General features: G+C 36.7%; 1 protein-coding gene across 1 annotated transcript; it reads left to right on the top strand.

Moving 5' to 3' along the window:
- Positions 1-3,481: 3,481 nt before the first annotated feature.
- Positions 3,482-8,677, top strand: LOC105222704 (facilitated trehalose transporter Tret1). The gene is made up of 6 exons (XM_011200132.4): positions 3,482-3,885; positions 4,672-4,901; positions 4,956-5,086; positions 5,156-5,523; positions 5,589-6,001; positions 6,178-8,677. The coding sequence occupies exons 1-6, from the start codon at positions 3,819-3,821 to the stop codon at positions 6,376-6,378; spliced, it is 1,410 nt and encodes a 469-aa protein (XP_011198434.2). The 5' UTR covers positions 3,482-3,818; the 3' UTR covers positions 6,379-8,677.
- The last annotated feature ends 8,877 nt before the right edge of the window (positions 8,678-17,554 follow it).

Below are 17,554 nucleotides of genomic sequence, written 5' to 3'. Positions count from 1 at the left end.
TATTTTACACTTTTTTTTGGAATTTTTTTAGTTTAACTAGAAGATTAATCATTAAATAATATGAATCTCTTTAAATTTTTTGTTTCCGATAGAAATTGCGAACTGCATCCTACCCGCCCGCATCCAAAAGGTTTATGACTGATGTTTAAATACAGGCCATTTAAAGTTGACCCATTTGTTTCTAAAAAAAAAGAACAAAAGAAAACAATGTTTTTTGTTCATTTCAAAAATAATTTATTTTGGTCCAAGGGGATTTGTTTCAGCTAATATTTAAAAATTAGATCGCGTAAATGGGCACCTTTAGCTTTGACAGCTAAATGCACTCTTTTTTCGACATTTTCCATGACTTTGGCCAATGTTTCGGATGATATGGCGGCTGTTTCACGTCGAATGTTGGCTTTCAGTTGAGCTAAGGTCTTTGGCTTATTAGCGTATACCTTGGATTTCAAATAACCCCACAAATAAAAGTCTGGTGGCGTCAAATCTGGTGATCTCGGTGGCCAGTCAACATCACCATTTTTCGATATCAATCGCCCGGGGCCCATTTGCCAAAATTAAGGCGTCGCGGATAATCAGCTGGGTTTAGTTTTTGTGCCATTTGTATTTTATATGGAAACATCTTCAAATCTTTATGAATTATGCGTCGGAGAGTGGTGCGAGAGATGTCTAATTCCTGAGAGCGGCGATAACTCGATGTCGATGGAGTCTCCTCAATACTGGCTCGTACAGCTTCGATATTTTCATCAGAACGTCTTGTGCGTTGTCTGGATGCATGACTGGCATTACTGAGATTACCGGTGTTCACAAATTTTGCGTATAAAGACTTAATTGTGTTCTTAACTGGAGCACTTTTCACTTTATTTTTTTTTGCGAAACGCACGTTGAGTTAACACAATTTAAAAGTTATTTTGAATATAAAGTTGAACAATTTCAGCGCGTTCTTTTGGAGTGTACTGTTCCATGGTATAAATTGTCTTCGAATGACGCTTCTAACGCGGTATGACATTAGCCGATTTGTCAGCGATGTTAAAAGTTACAGCGTTGCCAGATGGGTCAACTTTAAATGGCCTACCCTGTATATAACTATAAACCCTAGAAATTTTGCTTTAATCACTTATTTCTTTCCTTCCCAAATAAATCCTCAAAAAATCGATTTTTTAAGCCTCTAAAGCAGGCTCCCTCTTAACAGAAGACATATAGAAATCAACGAGACGCTACGCTTAAGCCAGATTTTTATATTTGCGAATAAAATAATTAAGTTTATATTGCGGTCTTCTCCCTTTTTAAAACCGAAATCGTTTTAAAAGTGGTATAACCAAAGGGTGGCGTGTACCACTGTTGTGGAATTAGTTATTAAGCTGTCTGTTTTGTTTCAGCATGGTAAACGAGTAAGTTCTTCGTCCAAACGAGCCGAGTAAATAATTTGAAGTTATGTAAATCAGTTTATGATGTATCTTTGTTGTTTATCTTTTCATACCCTGAGCAAGGTATATACTATAATATTAAGTCGCAGTTTGCAAAATCCAGAAGGAAGCTTCCGAGACCCTATAAATATATATATATATAAACGTGAAAATTTGGCCATGTCCGTTCGTCGGAATATACATATATACGCGAACCAGTCTTTCAGTTTTTAAGAGATCAATCTGAAACATCCTTTAACTTGTGCTTTTCTCCCAAGTTGTTTATTTGTCGGGGTCGCTAATATCCGACCACTAAAGCATATAGTTGCCATACAAACTTAACGATCAAGCTCTAGTGCCTGTGTCGAAAACATTTTTTGACAAAGGTATCTTCACGAAATTTGGTTTAAATTATTGTGCTTCAACATTTTCCGAACATATTGCTCAGATCCGGTCATTATAGCACATAGCTACCACATAAACTGTACGTTTGGAATCAAGTTCTTGTAGGGAAAATTTGTACCTGTGGCAAAAGGGTATTATAGCTTTGGTGCAGTCTAAGTTAAGGTTTTTTCTTGCTCTTTTTATCACTTTGCTAAATTTTTAAGCTGCTCATAAGTATGACAAGTAAAGTTAGCTTTTTTCGACTTTGAAAAACTCTTTCCATTTTCTTTTTTCAGTTGTTATTATTTAAGGTTTTATATACATACATTTTTTTTAATGTACATATATTTGAGAATTCAAACAGACATTTCGAAGTTAAACGCAAATTTGAAAAGGCATTTAGAGTGCTTGGAAGCATTCCATACTTTAAACGCTTTTTTTTCAAAATGGTGTTTTTAAAGTCGGTGACCAACATTAATCGAAAATGCCAAGCCAATTAGTTTCAATTTTCAACACGAGCTTTTTAAATATATTTTTTAGTATTTAATCGGCGATTTTTTCTCACCGATAAGTAATTCTTTTTCTGATTTTGTTTCAATGAGAAAGAGCCATTTTGTCAAATTTTATTTTGCTTATTGCTTCGAATAAATGCTAGATTTAACACTACTTTAATGAAATCTGTTTGGTTTGTGAATTTCAGAGTATTCAGTTCAGAGATATAGTGGTCACCACAAAACGTCAGTTTTGAGAGGAGCTATGTAGTTAACAAACTGTTGTTTGTCGCGAGTAAAAGAAATTATATTTATTTGGGCAGTACACTTATTTTCGTGTTGCCTTTTTTATTCATAATTTCTTACTGACTATATTTTATAATCTTAGTGCTATTTATACTTATGGAATGCGGCTGCTGTTATCTACATACAACTTCTTTGTTGTAATTCGATATCCGTTATCATGCTAGAACAAAGATAGTTTTGTTATGCTTATCAGTTTTTCGTTATGGAATTCTGTCTGTTGTGTTTATAATACAGGAATTTTGTTGTTTGTTTAGGTTAAGTGTGAAATTTACTTAGGCTATCTTTAGCGTCGCTAACTAGCTGTTGTTTCTTTGCAAATAAATATTATTACTAATATTATATTAAGTCTTAAATACAAAAAAACTTTGCTTAAATATCTGCTGGACTAAGGGGTACTATTATTAAGAAAACATTAGTCTCAAAAATTTTTTCTGTAGTAAAAATATTACAACTTTTTATACAATTTAATAAATATGTATATACGAGGTGTGTTAAAAAAAATAACGGAAATTTTAAAATTTCGCTGATTTGGAGAGTTTAATTTTCAATTGAGCTTGGCAAATTTTTTTTTGTAAAAAGAAATAGATTAAATGGAGGCGATTGAACCTTAGTTTCAACGTCATATCCAGTGAAGATGCTCAGAAAACACTAAACGAATTCAACGACGATGCGGAAGTACTGAAACATGTGACGAAACAGTTGTTTACCGATACATTATTTAATTTGAAGAATTTGCTATGTTAATTAATTGTAAATGGTTGTCACGACACTTCACATTTGCCAAATATATTAACAAGCAGCAAACGCAAAATTTAAGGAGTTCCATCTTTACTTCTTCTTTGAAAAAGATAAACTTTTCTCACCAATTAAGCCTTATGATAGACTAGATTACTGCAAAGTTTATTGAGATTATTATTTGCAAAGAGTCATGAAAAATAGCAAACACTATCCCAAACTATCTAATCATCACTATAATTCACGCTCTAAAGCAAACAAGGTGGATACGCCCGATGTTATTTATAATTTCAAAGATAAACCGCGTTGGCTGAAAATCGTGTTGGTGACAATGTCGTCTGATAATGCGAGATTTGATTAGTTAAGTGATAACCGGTGACACGCGCACGTCGTCGCACTTTGCGCATCTGTGGGGAGTTTTTCAATAAATTTTGTGAAACCGTGAGATTTGCTATTTAATCTCAAAATATTTTTATCTTTGTGTCGAGAACCAAAAAAGATGTTGACAGCGAAGTTACCACTGCTTGGTAAACGGCATCGCATGCAGGTGCTGGTGGCGCTTACGTGTAAGTAAATTTGAATATGAATACATCAAATGTAATAAAAATGTGTAATGTTCTAACACGTGTTTGAACTTAAACAGAAATTTTATGAGTTCTCAAAATCTGTTAGGCATTATGCGAGGCTTGTCAGTAACCTTCTCATGCATTGTTGCTGTTGTAGCGGTAGAAAAGATTTCTTAATTTATTTGAGGTGTGCTGTCCAGTTGACAGCCCATGGTAGCATAGAATTCCAGCTCCGTTCAGTTAACATTATGGTTTTCAGAGGTCGCATACATACTTTATAAGAGCAGAGAATTACATCCTATAACACTCTCTCCAGGTCCGTACTAACATTCGTTGCAGAGCTGTTATCCATGACAAGATCGATGAGAAAGTTCTTGTAGTACTGAAATGAAAAATATGCGTAGAACTTGGAATTTGCTCTTATTGTTTAAAATAGTATACAAAAAAAAAGTCAAGCGGACTAACATACATTTTAATCGCGTATATGGAGTAAGTAAATAAAAAGCAAAATATGTTCGAATATATTATGTCAACTCTCGAAAATATGCTGCTCAATATCAGTGGTTCTGTAAAGTAAATAAGAGTGTACGTACACTGTTTTGGGAGAAGTGGTGTTTTCCTCCTAAACCTACATATATCTTAGTCAACCGAATACTATTAAAAATACTCATTTTCAAAAGGAGATGATATTTGAGAGAAAATTTTCTTACGTTGAGAACAAGAGACAGCTTTCATTAAAATATTTAGTATTGCTAAAGACTGTTTGTTGTTTGCTATCACTTACAGATCATATTATGAGTTTTGCTCATGGACTTGGTATCGGCTGGGTGTCACCCACGGTGCAAATAATACAATCGCCTGAGACACCGTTAAGCTTTCCCGTAACCGTAGAGCAGGTATCATGGATTGGATCACTCTTCGGTTTCGGCTTTTTGAGTGGAAATATTCTATTTGGCCTCACTGCCAATCGCTTAAGTCGGAAACTGAATATGTATTTATTGGCGTTGCCACATATGGTGAATAAGCATATCATTTATGTAATTGGTGGTTGGTAACATGTTTGTTTTCAGCTATTTTGGATCTTAAACTATTTTGTACAAAACGTAGAGTATCTGTATGCAGGCCGCTTCTTTGCCGGTGTCACCAGCGGCGGCTTGTTCGTTATTGCGCCGATGTTTCTTAGCGAAATCCTAGACAAAGAGTGAGTGTGTCCATTTTCCATTTTCAAATATGAAAATAAGTTTTTGAATTCTTTCCCAAATATGTACAGTGTACGTGGCACACTCATGTCCATGGGTATGATGTTTCTCAGTTGCGGTGTACTAATCGGCTTCATACTACCCACAAAAGTCGACTACTATTTAACGCCGTGTATTGGGCTGGCGCTACCCATAATTTACGTTGTGGTGTTTTGCTTCTTCCCGGAAACACCACAAAGCCTCCTGAGGAGTGGTCGATTTACCGAAGCGGAGGCAGCTTTCAATTTCTACAAAGGCATAGACAATGGAGTTAACGTGCAGTTGAGTCGGAGAGTTGAGGAGTCGAAAACAGCAACGGAAATACAAAGCGAATTTGAAGAGTTGAAAACGATCATTTTGGCAGGAAACGCTAACGTGCCAGTAAAATTAAAAGACTTTTGTAGGTGTTCCCTGAAGTATTTCTTCATTTGAAAAACTTTTGCATTTAATTTGGTTTTGTTACAGTTGAAAGGTCAGCACTCAAAGCATTTGCCGACACATTTGTGCTCTGCATACTGTATCAACTGTCGGGCAGCTTCGCCTTCCTCAACTACATGACTTCAATATTTGCCGTTTCGGGCTCCACAATGGATCCATATTTCTCTACCACAATTGTGGGCGTAACGCATATATGCGGCACGTTCGTCGCCACTGTTTTCGTGGATCGATTTGGTAGGAGAGCTCTGTTGTTTTCTTCCACGACTGCCATGATCATTGGCATGTTCGGGTTCGGCGCTTTTGTGCAGTTTACCGATGCGGCCATAAAAGCTCAGTATGATTGGGTACCACTTGCTTTCATGGTTGCTGTGGTTTTCACTTCGGCGTATGGACTTTTTGGAAACTTCTTCACCATGGTGGTGGAAATATTGCCGGCGAAGGTAATTTTATATAGTAGTAAACAAATTTTTATTACTTTTTAGTAAATTAAAGCTACATTTGTACCATGAAATATGTATGTATGTCGTAAGTATTTTATTGAACCTTCGGTTGAATTTCTTAAAACTCTACTAAGTCAACTCTTTTTTATAATTTTATTTATCGTTTACATTTTCAGATCCGTAGCCCGGCCTTATCGATTTCGATGTGTTTTGTGAGCCTTTTAGTGTTCGTGATTCTGAAGTTATACCCTTATTTCCTGTTCGAATTGGGCATTCCAGCTACTATGTACACTTCTGGGACAATATCTGTGGTTACCACCATATATTTGTTTATATTTCTGCCGGAAACAAAAGGAAAATCAATGGAAAAAGACTAAAAAATAGTATATAAATCGGTGTCGCTTTGTAAAATACTCAACCAAAATTATATAGTTAAATAGTATTAAAAACATTTTAAATACATATTGTTTAATGGATTTCTAGATACAAAGAATATTTAATAAGCAATTTACAAAACTTTAGTTGATATTAACCCTATTTAACCGTAATAGCTTATTCAAGCCATGCCACGATAGTATACAAGGCAGTATCCAATGTTACTTCGGAATACGCCTCTTTACGAGTATGTACCAGTCCATCAGTATCTGCAAAGTTTTTAGTAAGAAGGAGGAGAGGCTGGCCTGAAGTTCTAGGCCGTAATGAGGAAATCCCGACCAGCTTTCGGGATGAACGTAACTCTGACTCGTCTGGATGTACCCAGTGTGCCGCGAGTTGGCGTCGGTTGTTTTTTATGATTTTGTAATTGATTTAAGAAATGTTTAACTTTAAACTATAATTATATTTCTTATACATATATCATACATAACTCATAAAATGAATACGATGTTTGCTCCTTTTTCTAAATCTTTCTATTATTTATTCTGGTTCCACAGGAATTTCGTAGTTTATGTTGAGGAGTGCTAAGCTGTTCAATTTTTTCTGGAGCATCTTTGTTCTGAGCCAAGTCTTGATTCGGCGAAGAAAAGGATCGTTCAGCGCTAGCATTTTTGGCTGGTAAAGTGCAAAGTACGCGAAAGAGAATATGAATCGACGGATATATATCCTTATCGCAAGTACTGCGACGTTCTAAGCGCTATTTCTTCTTTGAGCTTCATTTTTTGCTGTTCTTTTTGTCCGGGCAAGATTTTCCCAAAACGCCTAATTAAACATTCAGTTAGTACAGTTAGTCAATGAGTAAAGTTAAATCTTCCAAATTTGGGTTAAATTTTGGTAACAGCTGACTCTAATTGAAACTTTCAAGAACTTTATCGGAAAACCGCGTTGTTAAATCTTGCATGACCATGTCAATGAGTGGAATGTGTGCAGAAACCCTGTAAAAGTCTTCACAACTTTGAGATGGGTGATTGTTTCGATGACTCTAACGACCACATGTTCCGGGTTTTTCCACTTCAACATCTAATTTGTAATTGTTCAAAAGAATGAGTTAATTATGCAACTTGACAAATAATTATACACGTGATAATGAGGAGCTTGTAAATTTGACCATGTACTACGTAAAATGGTGTGCAGGGCATGTTATAGTGCGCATGGGTGCATAATAATGCGCATGATATATTACTAAAAAAGAACATGTTGATGAATATTTTCGCAATCAAGCTTCTTTCGTAATATTATTTCAAACGTCGTTAAACTATTTTTATCTAATTATTATGTTTGTATATCCACAAGCCCTTGGTGGCCACTGACCACTTACATTGCTCATTTGAAAAGCCGCTTTCTTGACCACAGATCAGTGTTAGAAAAATTTTGTGTATTTTCCCAAAGTACGAATTTGACGCTAAAAAAGCTCGAGAAATATTTTCTTTTTATTAAAGGATGATCAAGTGTTCAGAACAAAACTTTCTTGCGGAGATGAAAATGTGGAAACAGCGAATTTTAAGCAAGCATTTTCGGAATGCTCTCGAAGCTTTAGAAGCAGTGAACTAAACGTCTTTTGGGAATGTTTTCAAGATTTTACGCATGTTGGCGTTTCAATAACATCACCGGAAAGAAGTTTTTCAAGTTTAAAGAGAATTAAAACCTATTTACGAAATACGACAGGTCAAGATAGGCTTAATGGTCTAGCAGCAATGAATATTCATAGGTATATTGATCTGTCAGTTGATGAAATACTAGAGGAATTCTTTCAAAAACTAAGGAAAATATAACATATAATGTGAGATCCCGAGTAATCCTCAATTAATCACTGAGCTTCAGCGATACTGCTTGTACAAATGTAGAGAAAGTTCGAATTATATGAATAACAACAAAAATCTTGTAACTTATTATAATTGCTTATAATTCCAAACCCATATCAATAAACATATATTTTTCTCTGAGTTTAGGGGGTGTTTTAACACCAAAACTAAATGTTCATTGATTGATTGATTAGATACATAATACAGTACGTATGTAATGTAAAGGATCGCCAATGATCCTAAAATAAAAAAAATAGTTGTGTATGCCATTGGGAACTTAGGTTTAAGATATGTGTATATACTTTCGGTATGTACCGTAGATAAGTATTAAGATATGTGTATATACTCTGCATGTGGTGCATACATGAATTAGAATAAGAAAATCTCTAAATAAAGGAGCACTGGGCAACCAGAGCTGAGTACTATTTTATAAACGAAACCTTCGCGTTGTTCCTTAATCAATATATTCTTATAAGTATAGTATTAACCTAAAGACCACCCGGTGGAAACCAAAGAAAAATAAATAATTTACGAGTATATCTTAATCCTTTTAGCAAACTTTTTGTTGTCGTCATGGCACTCACCTGCAGACTAAATCTTGATAGATTGATTGAAGAGAAGGATGATGTGACCAAAGATGTCTTCTATGAGCGCACCTATGAGAGCTGCCACCGCCACGATACAAAATCGTGCTTGGCGACTTTAACGCCAAGGTGGGCAAAGAAGGTATCTTTGGCACGACGCACACTGGTCGATTTCATAGGCCGCAATAAAAAAAATTAAAGTTTGAAATTTACTACTGTTTGTATCAAAGCTATTTCTTAAGACACCAGTAAAATTAACGGTAAATAAATTTTTGCTCTATCCCATTCGTAGGGGCTACGAAAAGCGAGAGAAGTGAGACAATAAAAATACGCGGACTGTGCAGTGAAAATAGCTTAAAAATGATCTCTTATAATAAATTAAATTGCAATATAAAATCGTGTTTAATCATCATAAATCGAAATGAGTATTGAGAATAAAGATACAGGGTAGGCCATTTAAAGTTGACCCATCTGGCAACGCTGTAACTTTTAACAGCGCTGACAAATCGGCTAATGTCATACCGCGTTAGAAGCGTCATTCGAAGACAATTTATACCATGGAACAGTACACTCCAAAAGAACGCGCTGAAATTGTTCAGCTTTATATTCAAAATAACTTTTCAATTGTGTTAACTCAACGTGCGTTTCGCAAAAAAAAATAAAGTGAAAAGTGCTCCAGTTAAGAACACAATTAAGTCTTTATACGCAAAATTTGTGAACACCGGTAATCTCAGTAATGCCAGTCATGCATCCAGACAACGCACAAGACGTTCTGATGAAAATATCGAAGCTGTACGAGCCAGTATTGAGGAGACTCCATCGACATCGAGTTATCGCCGCTCTCAGGAATTAGACATCTCTCGCACCACTCTCCGACGCATAATTCATAAAGATTTGAAGATGTTTCCATATAAAATTCAAATGGCACAAAAACTAAACCCAGCTGATTATCCGCGACGCCTTAATTTTGGCCAATGGGCGATTGGGCGATTGATATCGAAAAATGGTGATGTTGACTGGCCACCGAGATCACCAGATTTGACGCCACCAGACTTTTATTTGTGGGGTTATTTGAAATCCAAGGTATACGCTAATAAGCCAAAGACCTTAGCTCAACTGAAAGCCAACATTCGACGTGAAACAGCCGCCATATCGTCCGAAACATTGGCCAAAGTCATGGAAAATGTCGAAAAAAGAGTGCATTTAGCTGTCAAAGCTAAAGGTGCCCATTTACGCGATCTAATTTTTAAATATTAGCTGAAACAAATCCCCTTGGACCAAAATAAATTATTTTTGAAATGAACAAAAAACATTGTTTTCTTTTGTTCTTTTTTTTTAGAAACAAATGGGTTAACTTTAAATGGCCTACCCTGTATATGTTATATAACAAAGTGATTTTTATGTAATAATATGTTGTTTTATTATTTTAAAACAATTGTTTTATAAGTGCCCTTTTGAGAGGAATGTTTTTCTTTATACATAGATCCCTGTCCCGCCCTCAAATGAATCAAGTTTGTTTATATCAGATAATGATTTCTAAGCCTATGCTTTTGATTTCAGCTGCAGCTATTTGCAACTTTCTTCCTTATTTTGCCAGGCATGCGAGTTTTCTAATTACCTATTATCAATTGGAATGTGTGGCTTAGATGGCAAGTATGGTCAGAGCGAATATAAGCAGAAATTTGAAAATAATTTTTTGGAAGACAATAATTTATTTATCATGACATATGTCCCTGTATAACTGATAATAAAATCGCAAAATAATGAAGAGCGCAAACAAATTGGGAACTACTGCAGATCTCCGTCCACCCGCTATTGTCGTCCTGTTAAAATTCAATTTCAAAATGAATCAGTTTAATAAACCCTAAATGCACTAGATTTACGCTAGATCCTGCAAAGGAATTAACTTCAAATTATTCCTGGTATTATCTTCCTTCGTCAGTCATAATATCGCTCCCGATGTTATGCAATATGCAACACTTTCAATTGGAGAGCTCTCATAAGAATCTGTTGAGTCAAGCAATAAGGACGTTAAGTCCTCCTTTAGTATAGGCAGTGGAAGTATTTTTGGAAGCTAATTCCATACAAAATCGACCACTGTGCGACGGTCGGTAAATTCAGCCTTCACCAGGAAACATCCCCAAATGGGTTGAGGCTGATCGACTTCACCAGGGCCCGAAATATATGTATATGTAGAACTAGATTCCAGCATAAGAAGATTTATTAAGCTGCCTGGCTGTCTCCGGATAGAAAAAACACCGACCAATATCGATCATGTTGTGATAGACGGAAGACATGTCTCCAGTGATTTAGATGCGCGTGCACTCCGAGGTCCCCGGACCTCGGACCACTACCTTGTTTCAGCCAAGCTTCGCACCCGCCTCTGTGCAACAAAAAACCCACGCCACCAAACACAAGGAAGGTTCGACGTCGAGAAGCTGCAATCACAACAGACAGCCGAACGATTTTCTACTCGGCTTGCACTCCTGCTCTCTGAGAGCACTCGTCAACAACTCGGTATAAGGGAACTGTGGGACGGCATTTCAAACTCCTTACGTACAGCTGCAACCGAAACCATTGGTTTTCGGAAACTGCGAAAGAACAGCTGGTACGACGAGGAGTGCCGTGTTTCAGCGGCGAGAAAACAGACTGCCTACCTCGCAACGTTACGATCGACCACAACACGGGCGATAGATACCGAGAGTTGAAGAGGGAAGCGAGACGCATTTGTAGACAGAAAAAGAAAGAGACCGAAGTGCATGAATATGAAGAGCTTGATAAGCTGGCCAACAGGGTAATGCTCGAAAATTCTGCGAAAAGATGCGTCGGCTAACTGAAGGTTTCAAGACCGGAGCATACTCTTATAGAACCTCCAAAGGTGATCTAGTGACCGATGCCCAGAGCATACTTAAATTATGGAGGGAACTCTTCTCCAGTCTGCTGAATGGCATTGATCGCACAACGCCAGGAGAAGGCAAACCCGATTCCCCAATCGATGACGATGGAGCAGACGTTCCATTGGCCGACCATAAAGAAGTTCGAATAGCAATTACCGCCCTAAAGAACAACAAAGCAACGGGATCCTTTGAATTAGGAGCATGCATAAGCTTCTTTGCAAAATATGGTCGGACGAAAGTATGCCCAACGATTGGAATTTAAGTGTGCTCTGCCCAATCCACAAAAAGGAAGACCCCACAATCTGCGCCAACTCCCGTGGGATAAGCCTTCTCAACATCACGCTTAAGGTTCTATCGAGCGTATTGTGTGAAAGATTAAAGCCCACCGTCAACAAATTGATTGGACCTCATCACTGTGGCTTTAGACCTGGTAAATCAGCAACCGAATAATTCGAGCTGCAGAACTTAATCGAGCAGGTACAATCTTTTATAAGAGTGTACAGCTGCTGGCGTATGTCGATGATATTGATATCATCAGCCTCAACCCCGCGCCGTTAGTTCTGCTTTCTCCAGACTGGACAAGGAAGCAAAGCAGATGGGTCTGGCGGTGGACGAGGGCAAGACGAAATATCTCCTGTCATCAAAGAAACAGTCGTCTCACTCACGTCTTGGCATGGTGCAGAGGCTTGGACGATGACAAAAACTGATGAGTTGACGTTGCGAGTTTTCGAGAAAAAAGTTCTGCGAAAATTTTACGGCCCTTTGCGCGTTGGCCACGGCGAATATCGCATTCGATGGAACGATGACCTGTATGAGATATATAAAGACATTGACATAGTTCAGTTACGCTGGCTAAGTCATGTTGTCCAAATGGACGAAAACACTCCAGCTCTGAAAGTATTCGCCGCTGTACCCGCCGGGGGAATCAGAGGAAGAGGAAGACCTCCACTCCGTTGGAAGAACCAGGTGGAGAAGGACCTGGCTACTCTTGGAATATCCAATTGGCGCCTCTCTTAAAAGTTAGTTATTTTGAGAAGTGATTACAAAAGTGAAAATTAACGAAAAATATTTATGAGATAATTTTGTATAAAATACATATTAGTTAATAGTTAGAAGAAAAGTACAATAGCAAAAATGGTGAGGAAGCAAGGATTAACAATATTTAGCAAACGTTATCGCATGCAAATTTTGGTATTTGCAGGTGAGCCCAAAGAAAGATCTGTGATTAATAAAAATAAGAGTTATAAAATTTAGGACATACGAGTATACTGCTTGTCAATAGGTTAGATGCACGTTTACTTGCATTACAATTGTTTAAATATTTATTATTTTAATGATGATTGAAAAAAGTTGATATGCAAATCATGATAATTTAAATATAATATTCAAATATTTATTCAAACTTTAAAAAATTGTGTTTTTCAAACATTTTCTTAAAGCTACTCAAAAACAGGTGCATTTTTCTTGGTCATTAGAATAGACGCGCATAAGCTTTTAAATTTTTTAAAAGAAAAAATTATTGATTTATTAGAAATAATAATTTCAGTAATGAGTACTTCCTCCTTTGTTGGTAATATGCGTAACTTCATATATCCGATCACTCATAGAGTGATACAGGGAATCTATGTAGCTCAAGGAAAGGAAGGAGTAGGCCAAACAGATCAACTGCGAAGTACCTACGGGATAGGCAGGCGATCTAAAAAATGGTGGCATAGATTGTTTTGGTGGCTTTGGGAAATAACGTTCGTTAATTCTTATGTCGTATTTTGTCAAACACATGAAAATATAACTCTGCTGGAATAAAGACGGCCCGTTGCTCAAGGCCTAATTACGGCCTTATAAATGTCAATAAACGAAGCTTGAGTCAGACGCCAACACCAGTCGAGCAAAAAACGTCGTGGTAAGGATGCGTCGGTTGCAAATGATGTTCGAATAGGTAACTTGGGGTACATATATTGGCCAATATTTGTTGAAAGCCGAGGAAGATGTGGGATGTCCAACATAAGACAGATTCAGTCCGAACCACATTCGAAATACCAACGTTGCGCTATGTTTTTATGATGCAATGAAAAAAAGAACTATGTCGACGAATATAATGCCATGAATGAAAATGAAAATTGAAATTAATAATATTGAAAGATAAATTAGAAATACTAACTTTTTTCTAATTAAATATGGTAAGTAAAATAAATTTTTTCGTTGTTATTGATTAAATAAGCAAAACACTTTCCTTACATATGTAGGTATCTGGTAGACTGAGGGATCATTTTATTATTTATGCTCAATTTTTTTTCCGTAGTAAAAATATTACAACTTTTATACAATTTATACGAGGTGTGTTAAAAAATAACTAAAATAAATTTAAAAACTTCGCTGGTTTCGAAAGTTCAATTGTCAATTGAGCTTCGTTTTGGATTAAATGGAGGCGATTGAGGCATTGTATTTATTTTGAAAATTCTTTATTTAATCTTCCAAATCAATTTCATCCCCTTCAAGGTAATCCACTCCCGATGCAATGCACTTATGCCAACGGATTTTCCAATCTTCGAAACACTGGTTGTAGTCACTTTCCGGGATGGTCTTCAGTTCCGTCTTCGCTACGGCTTGAAAGGCCGTCCCGGTCCCGGTCCCGGGGGTGTCCCGGTCTTTTGAGCTTGGTGAACAGCCAGAAGTCGCACGGCGCCAGATCAGATGAATGCGGTGGTTGCGGAACGATATGGGTTGAGTTTTTGGCGAAATGATCACGAATTACGAGGGCAGTATGGGATGGTGCATTATCGTGGTGTAAAAACCAAGAATTGTCTTTCCACAGTTCCGGCCTTTTTAGGCGGATAGCGTTGCGCAAACGACGCATAACGTTCAAACAATATTCCTTGTTGACTGTTTGACCAGTTGGAAGGAATTTATAATGCACAACACTACGATAATCGAAGAAAACAATCAACATGACCTTGATTTTTGAGCGACTTTGGCGCGATTTTTTTGGTCTCGGCTCTCTTTTGGCACGATATTCGCTCGATTGATCGGTTGTTTCGGGGTCGCAAGCATAGAGCCAAGTTATAATGCATTTCACGACACCCTGGTAGTCGGAAAGCATTGTTTCACACACTTCAACGCGACGTCTTTTTGCCAAAAAATTCAATGTTTTCGGTACCAGTCGACACGTATCTCAAACACTAATGCATATTTTGACATGAAATTTGACATAAATGTGACTGACAGTACTACTAACCTTATTTTAAAAATAATTCTCCAAATCCTTCGACGCGCAGTTTAAATTCAAATGACACCTTATTTTTTGGGTGCAGCACAGAGATAACATAATATACATTAATGAATTCAACGACGATGCAGAAGTACTGAAGCGTGTTATAACATGTGGTATGCCAAACAAAAGAATTTAATAAGCCCCAATCAGTTCGCTTTTCAAGTGGTCTTGGTATCATTGACCGCCTACTTTACTTTGAACATTGCGCCTCTTCAACAATATCTGCGAAAAATCATTTATCAGTCCTCAGCCTAGACTTTGAAAGAGCTTTTGAAAGAATCGGAGCCCATACAGTACTACAAGAACTACAAAAAGGGGACATTGGAAACAAAATGTATAATTTTATAAAGGCATTTCTTTCAAATCGTAAATTTTCAGTAAGTGTTAGCAACATCAACTCCAATATTTTCCCCTTTCATAACGGCATACCGCAAGGATCTTCTCTCTCAGCAACGTTATTTATTATAGCCTTTAATCAACTCAGCAACTTAATAGTCTCGAACCGCAACGTTGACCACCTTATCTACGCTGACGATGTATTAATATTATCGGCTTTAAAAAACTTGAACGAAGTCAAAATCAATTTTACTAGTATTCTGAACGACATAATGGAATGGCCTAAAGCGACAGGAACCAAAGTTTCTGCAAGCAAAAGTTCAACATTTCAAATTTGCAGAAAGAGAAATTGCACCTTCCCTAACCTTTCCCTTGAAAATACTCAAATCCCACATACTAACATCCTAAGAATACTTGGTATATTATTTGATTAAAAGCTAACATTTAAGGAACATTGTAAATACATATGTTAGATTAAGCTTACTGAATAGATTAAACATTATTAAATTTCTTTCATCAAAACACTGTCACATACACATCTTGTAAATATCACAAAAGCACTGATGTTGTCATAAATAGATTTTGGACTCCCCTTCCCTCCCCTTATCATAAAGCGGCAAGAAGAAGCATTCGCGCATTCCCCACCTCACCAACCAAAGTAGTACTAACTGAAGCAGGTCTTCAAAACATTCATCTTATAACAAAATTTAACACAATGATGCTCATACCAAAGTTCATGCAGTGTAAAAACTCGATCTTGTTTAACAAATCCTAAAACCAACCATCTACGATTGTAAAATGCTTGAATATTATTAATCAGTTTCATATGACTTCGACAGCGCAACTTTTAAAAGTGAACACTCACTCGCACTGGCTAACGCTGAAATCGTCTATAATAAGTACGCTATTCAAATTTCAAAAAACAACCACCAAAGCAGAGCAATATATCCAGCTATTCAATGACGCGGTAGTAAAGTACAAACCGGAGTGGAAATTAATATACACTGACGGATCCAAATCAGACACCCACGCATCGTTTGCGGTAACAAACGACCAAGTTGTCACCATGACCGTCGGAATTTTACCAACGTACTGCTCGATATTTACATCTGAAGCGGCTGCGATATATGAAGCGGTTCTATTTGTTGCACAAACAGGAAAAAAATATATCATATGTACAGATAGCAAATCGACAATTAACGCTATTTTAAATGAGACAAACTCAGTGCTGATCAACAATATAAAAGAAATTTTGTATCAACACAAAAACAGAATTAAGATCATGTGGATCCCTGGGCATACTGGTATTAGAGGAAACCAACTAGCAGATGACCGTGCAAAAAAGGCTGGAAAAGAGCCACTACTTTTATTCGAACACTGTACGTTGAAAGACATTCGCAACATGGTAAAAAGAAGTACTTGACGAGTCAGCATCGAGAGTTTGGTCAGATTTTCAACACTAAACTACCAAACTACCCAACTGATTGCTCTTGCGAAGATATAAACACGTTTGTTCGCCTGAGGATAGACCACACCTTCAAAACTCACAGTAATATTTTAAACAAAACGGCTAAACCAAGCTGTTCATATTGTAAACAGTCAAACCAGTAAATCACATCCTAAATGAATGCACCGCTTTAAATACATCTAGGACAACTACTTTTCGTAAAACGAAACCATCAACTCTTTTAACGACACCAAGTACTGACAACATCAGGGCAATCAACAATTTTCTAAAAATATGTAAGATATCAAACTTAATTTATTTGTAACTATACCAATGTTACACCAATGACACATATAATATTGTAATACTTGTATAAGAGCCGAAGGCCTCAGTAGCCAGCGCTTTAACTTAGTGAATTAATAATTTGTAATTAGCTCTCTTGTAAATAAATAAATACTCGTAAACATGTGACGAAACAGTTGTTTACCGATACATTATTTAATTTGAAGAATATGTTATGGTAATTAATCATAAATAGTTGTCGCGACATTACACATTTGCCGAATATACTAACCAGCAGCAATTTTTTCACCAATAATGCCGAATGGCAGACTGTAAAGTTTATTGAGATTATTATTTACATACAGTCATGAAAAATAGCAAACCTAAACTATCTAATCAATACAGTAATTTACGCTCTAAAGCAAACAAGGTGCAGACGCCCGATTTTATTTATAATTTCAAAGAAATACCGCGTTGGCTGAAAATAGTTTTGGTGACAATG

Source organism: Bactrocera dorsalis, chromosome 2, assembly GCF_023373825.1.
Source record: "Bactrocera dorsalis isolate Fly_Bdor chromosome 2, ASM2337382v1, whole genome shotgun sequence".
Lineage (NCBI taxonomy): Eukaryota > Metazoa > Arthropoda > Insecta > Diptera > Tephritidae > Bactrocera > Bactrocera dorsalis.
The sequence above is the reverse complement of the archived record's forward strand: the minus strand, read 5'-3'. Positions and strand labels throughout refer to the sequence as shown.

What these genes read in the sequence shown, in the direction of transcription:
- LOC105222704 (XM_011200132.4), top strand. Translation starts at nt 3,819, where the DNA reads ATGTTGACAGCGAAGTTACCACTGCTTGGTAAACGGCATCGCATGCAG. An exon ending in AGCGAAATCCTAGACAAAGA is followed by an intron (nt 5,087 to 5,155) that starts GTGAGTGTGTCC and finishes AAATATGTACAG; the next exon opens with TGTACGTGGCACACTCATGT. An exon ending in TGGAAATATTGCCGGCGAAG is followed by an intron (nt 6,002 to 6,177) that starts GTAATTTTATAT and finishes TTACATTTTCAG; the next exon opens with ATCCGTAGCCCGGCCTTATC.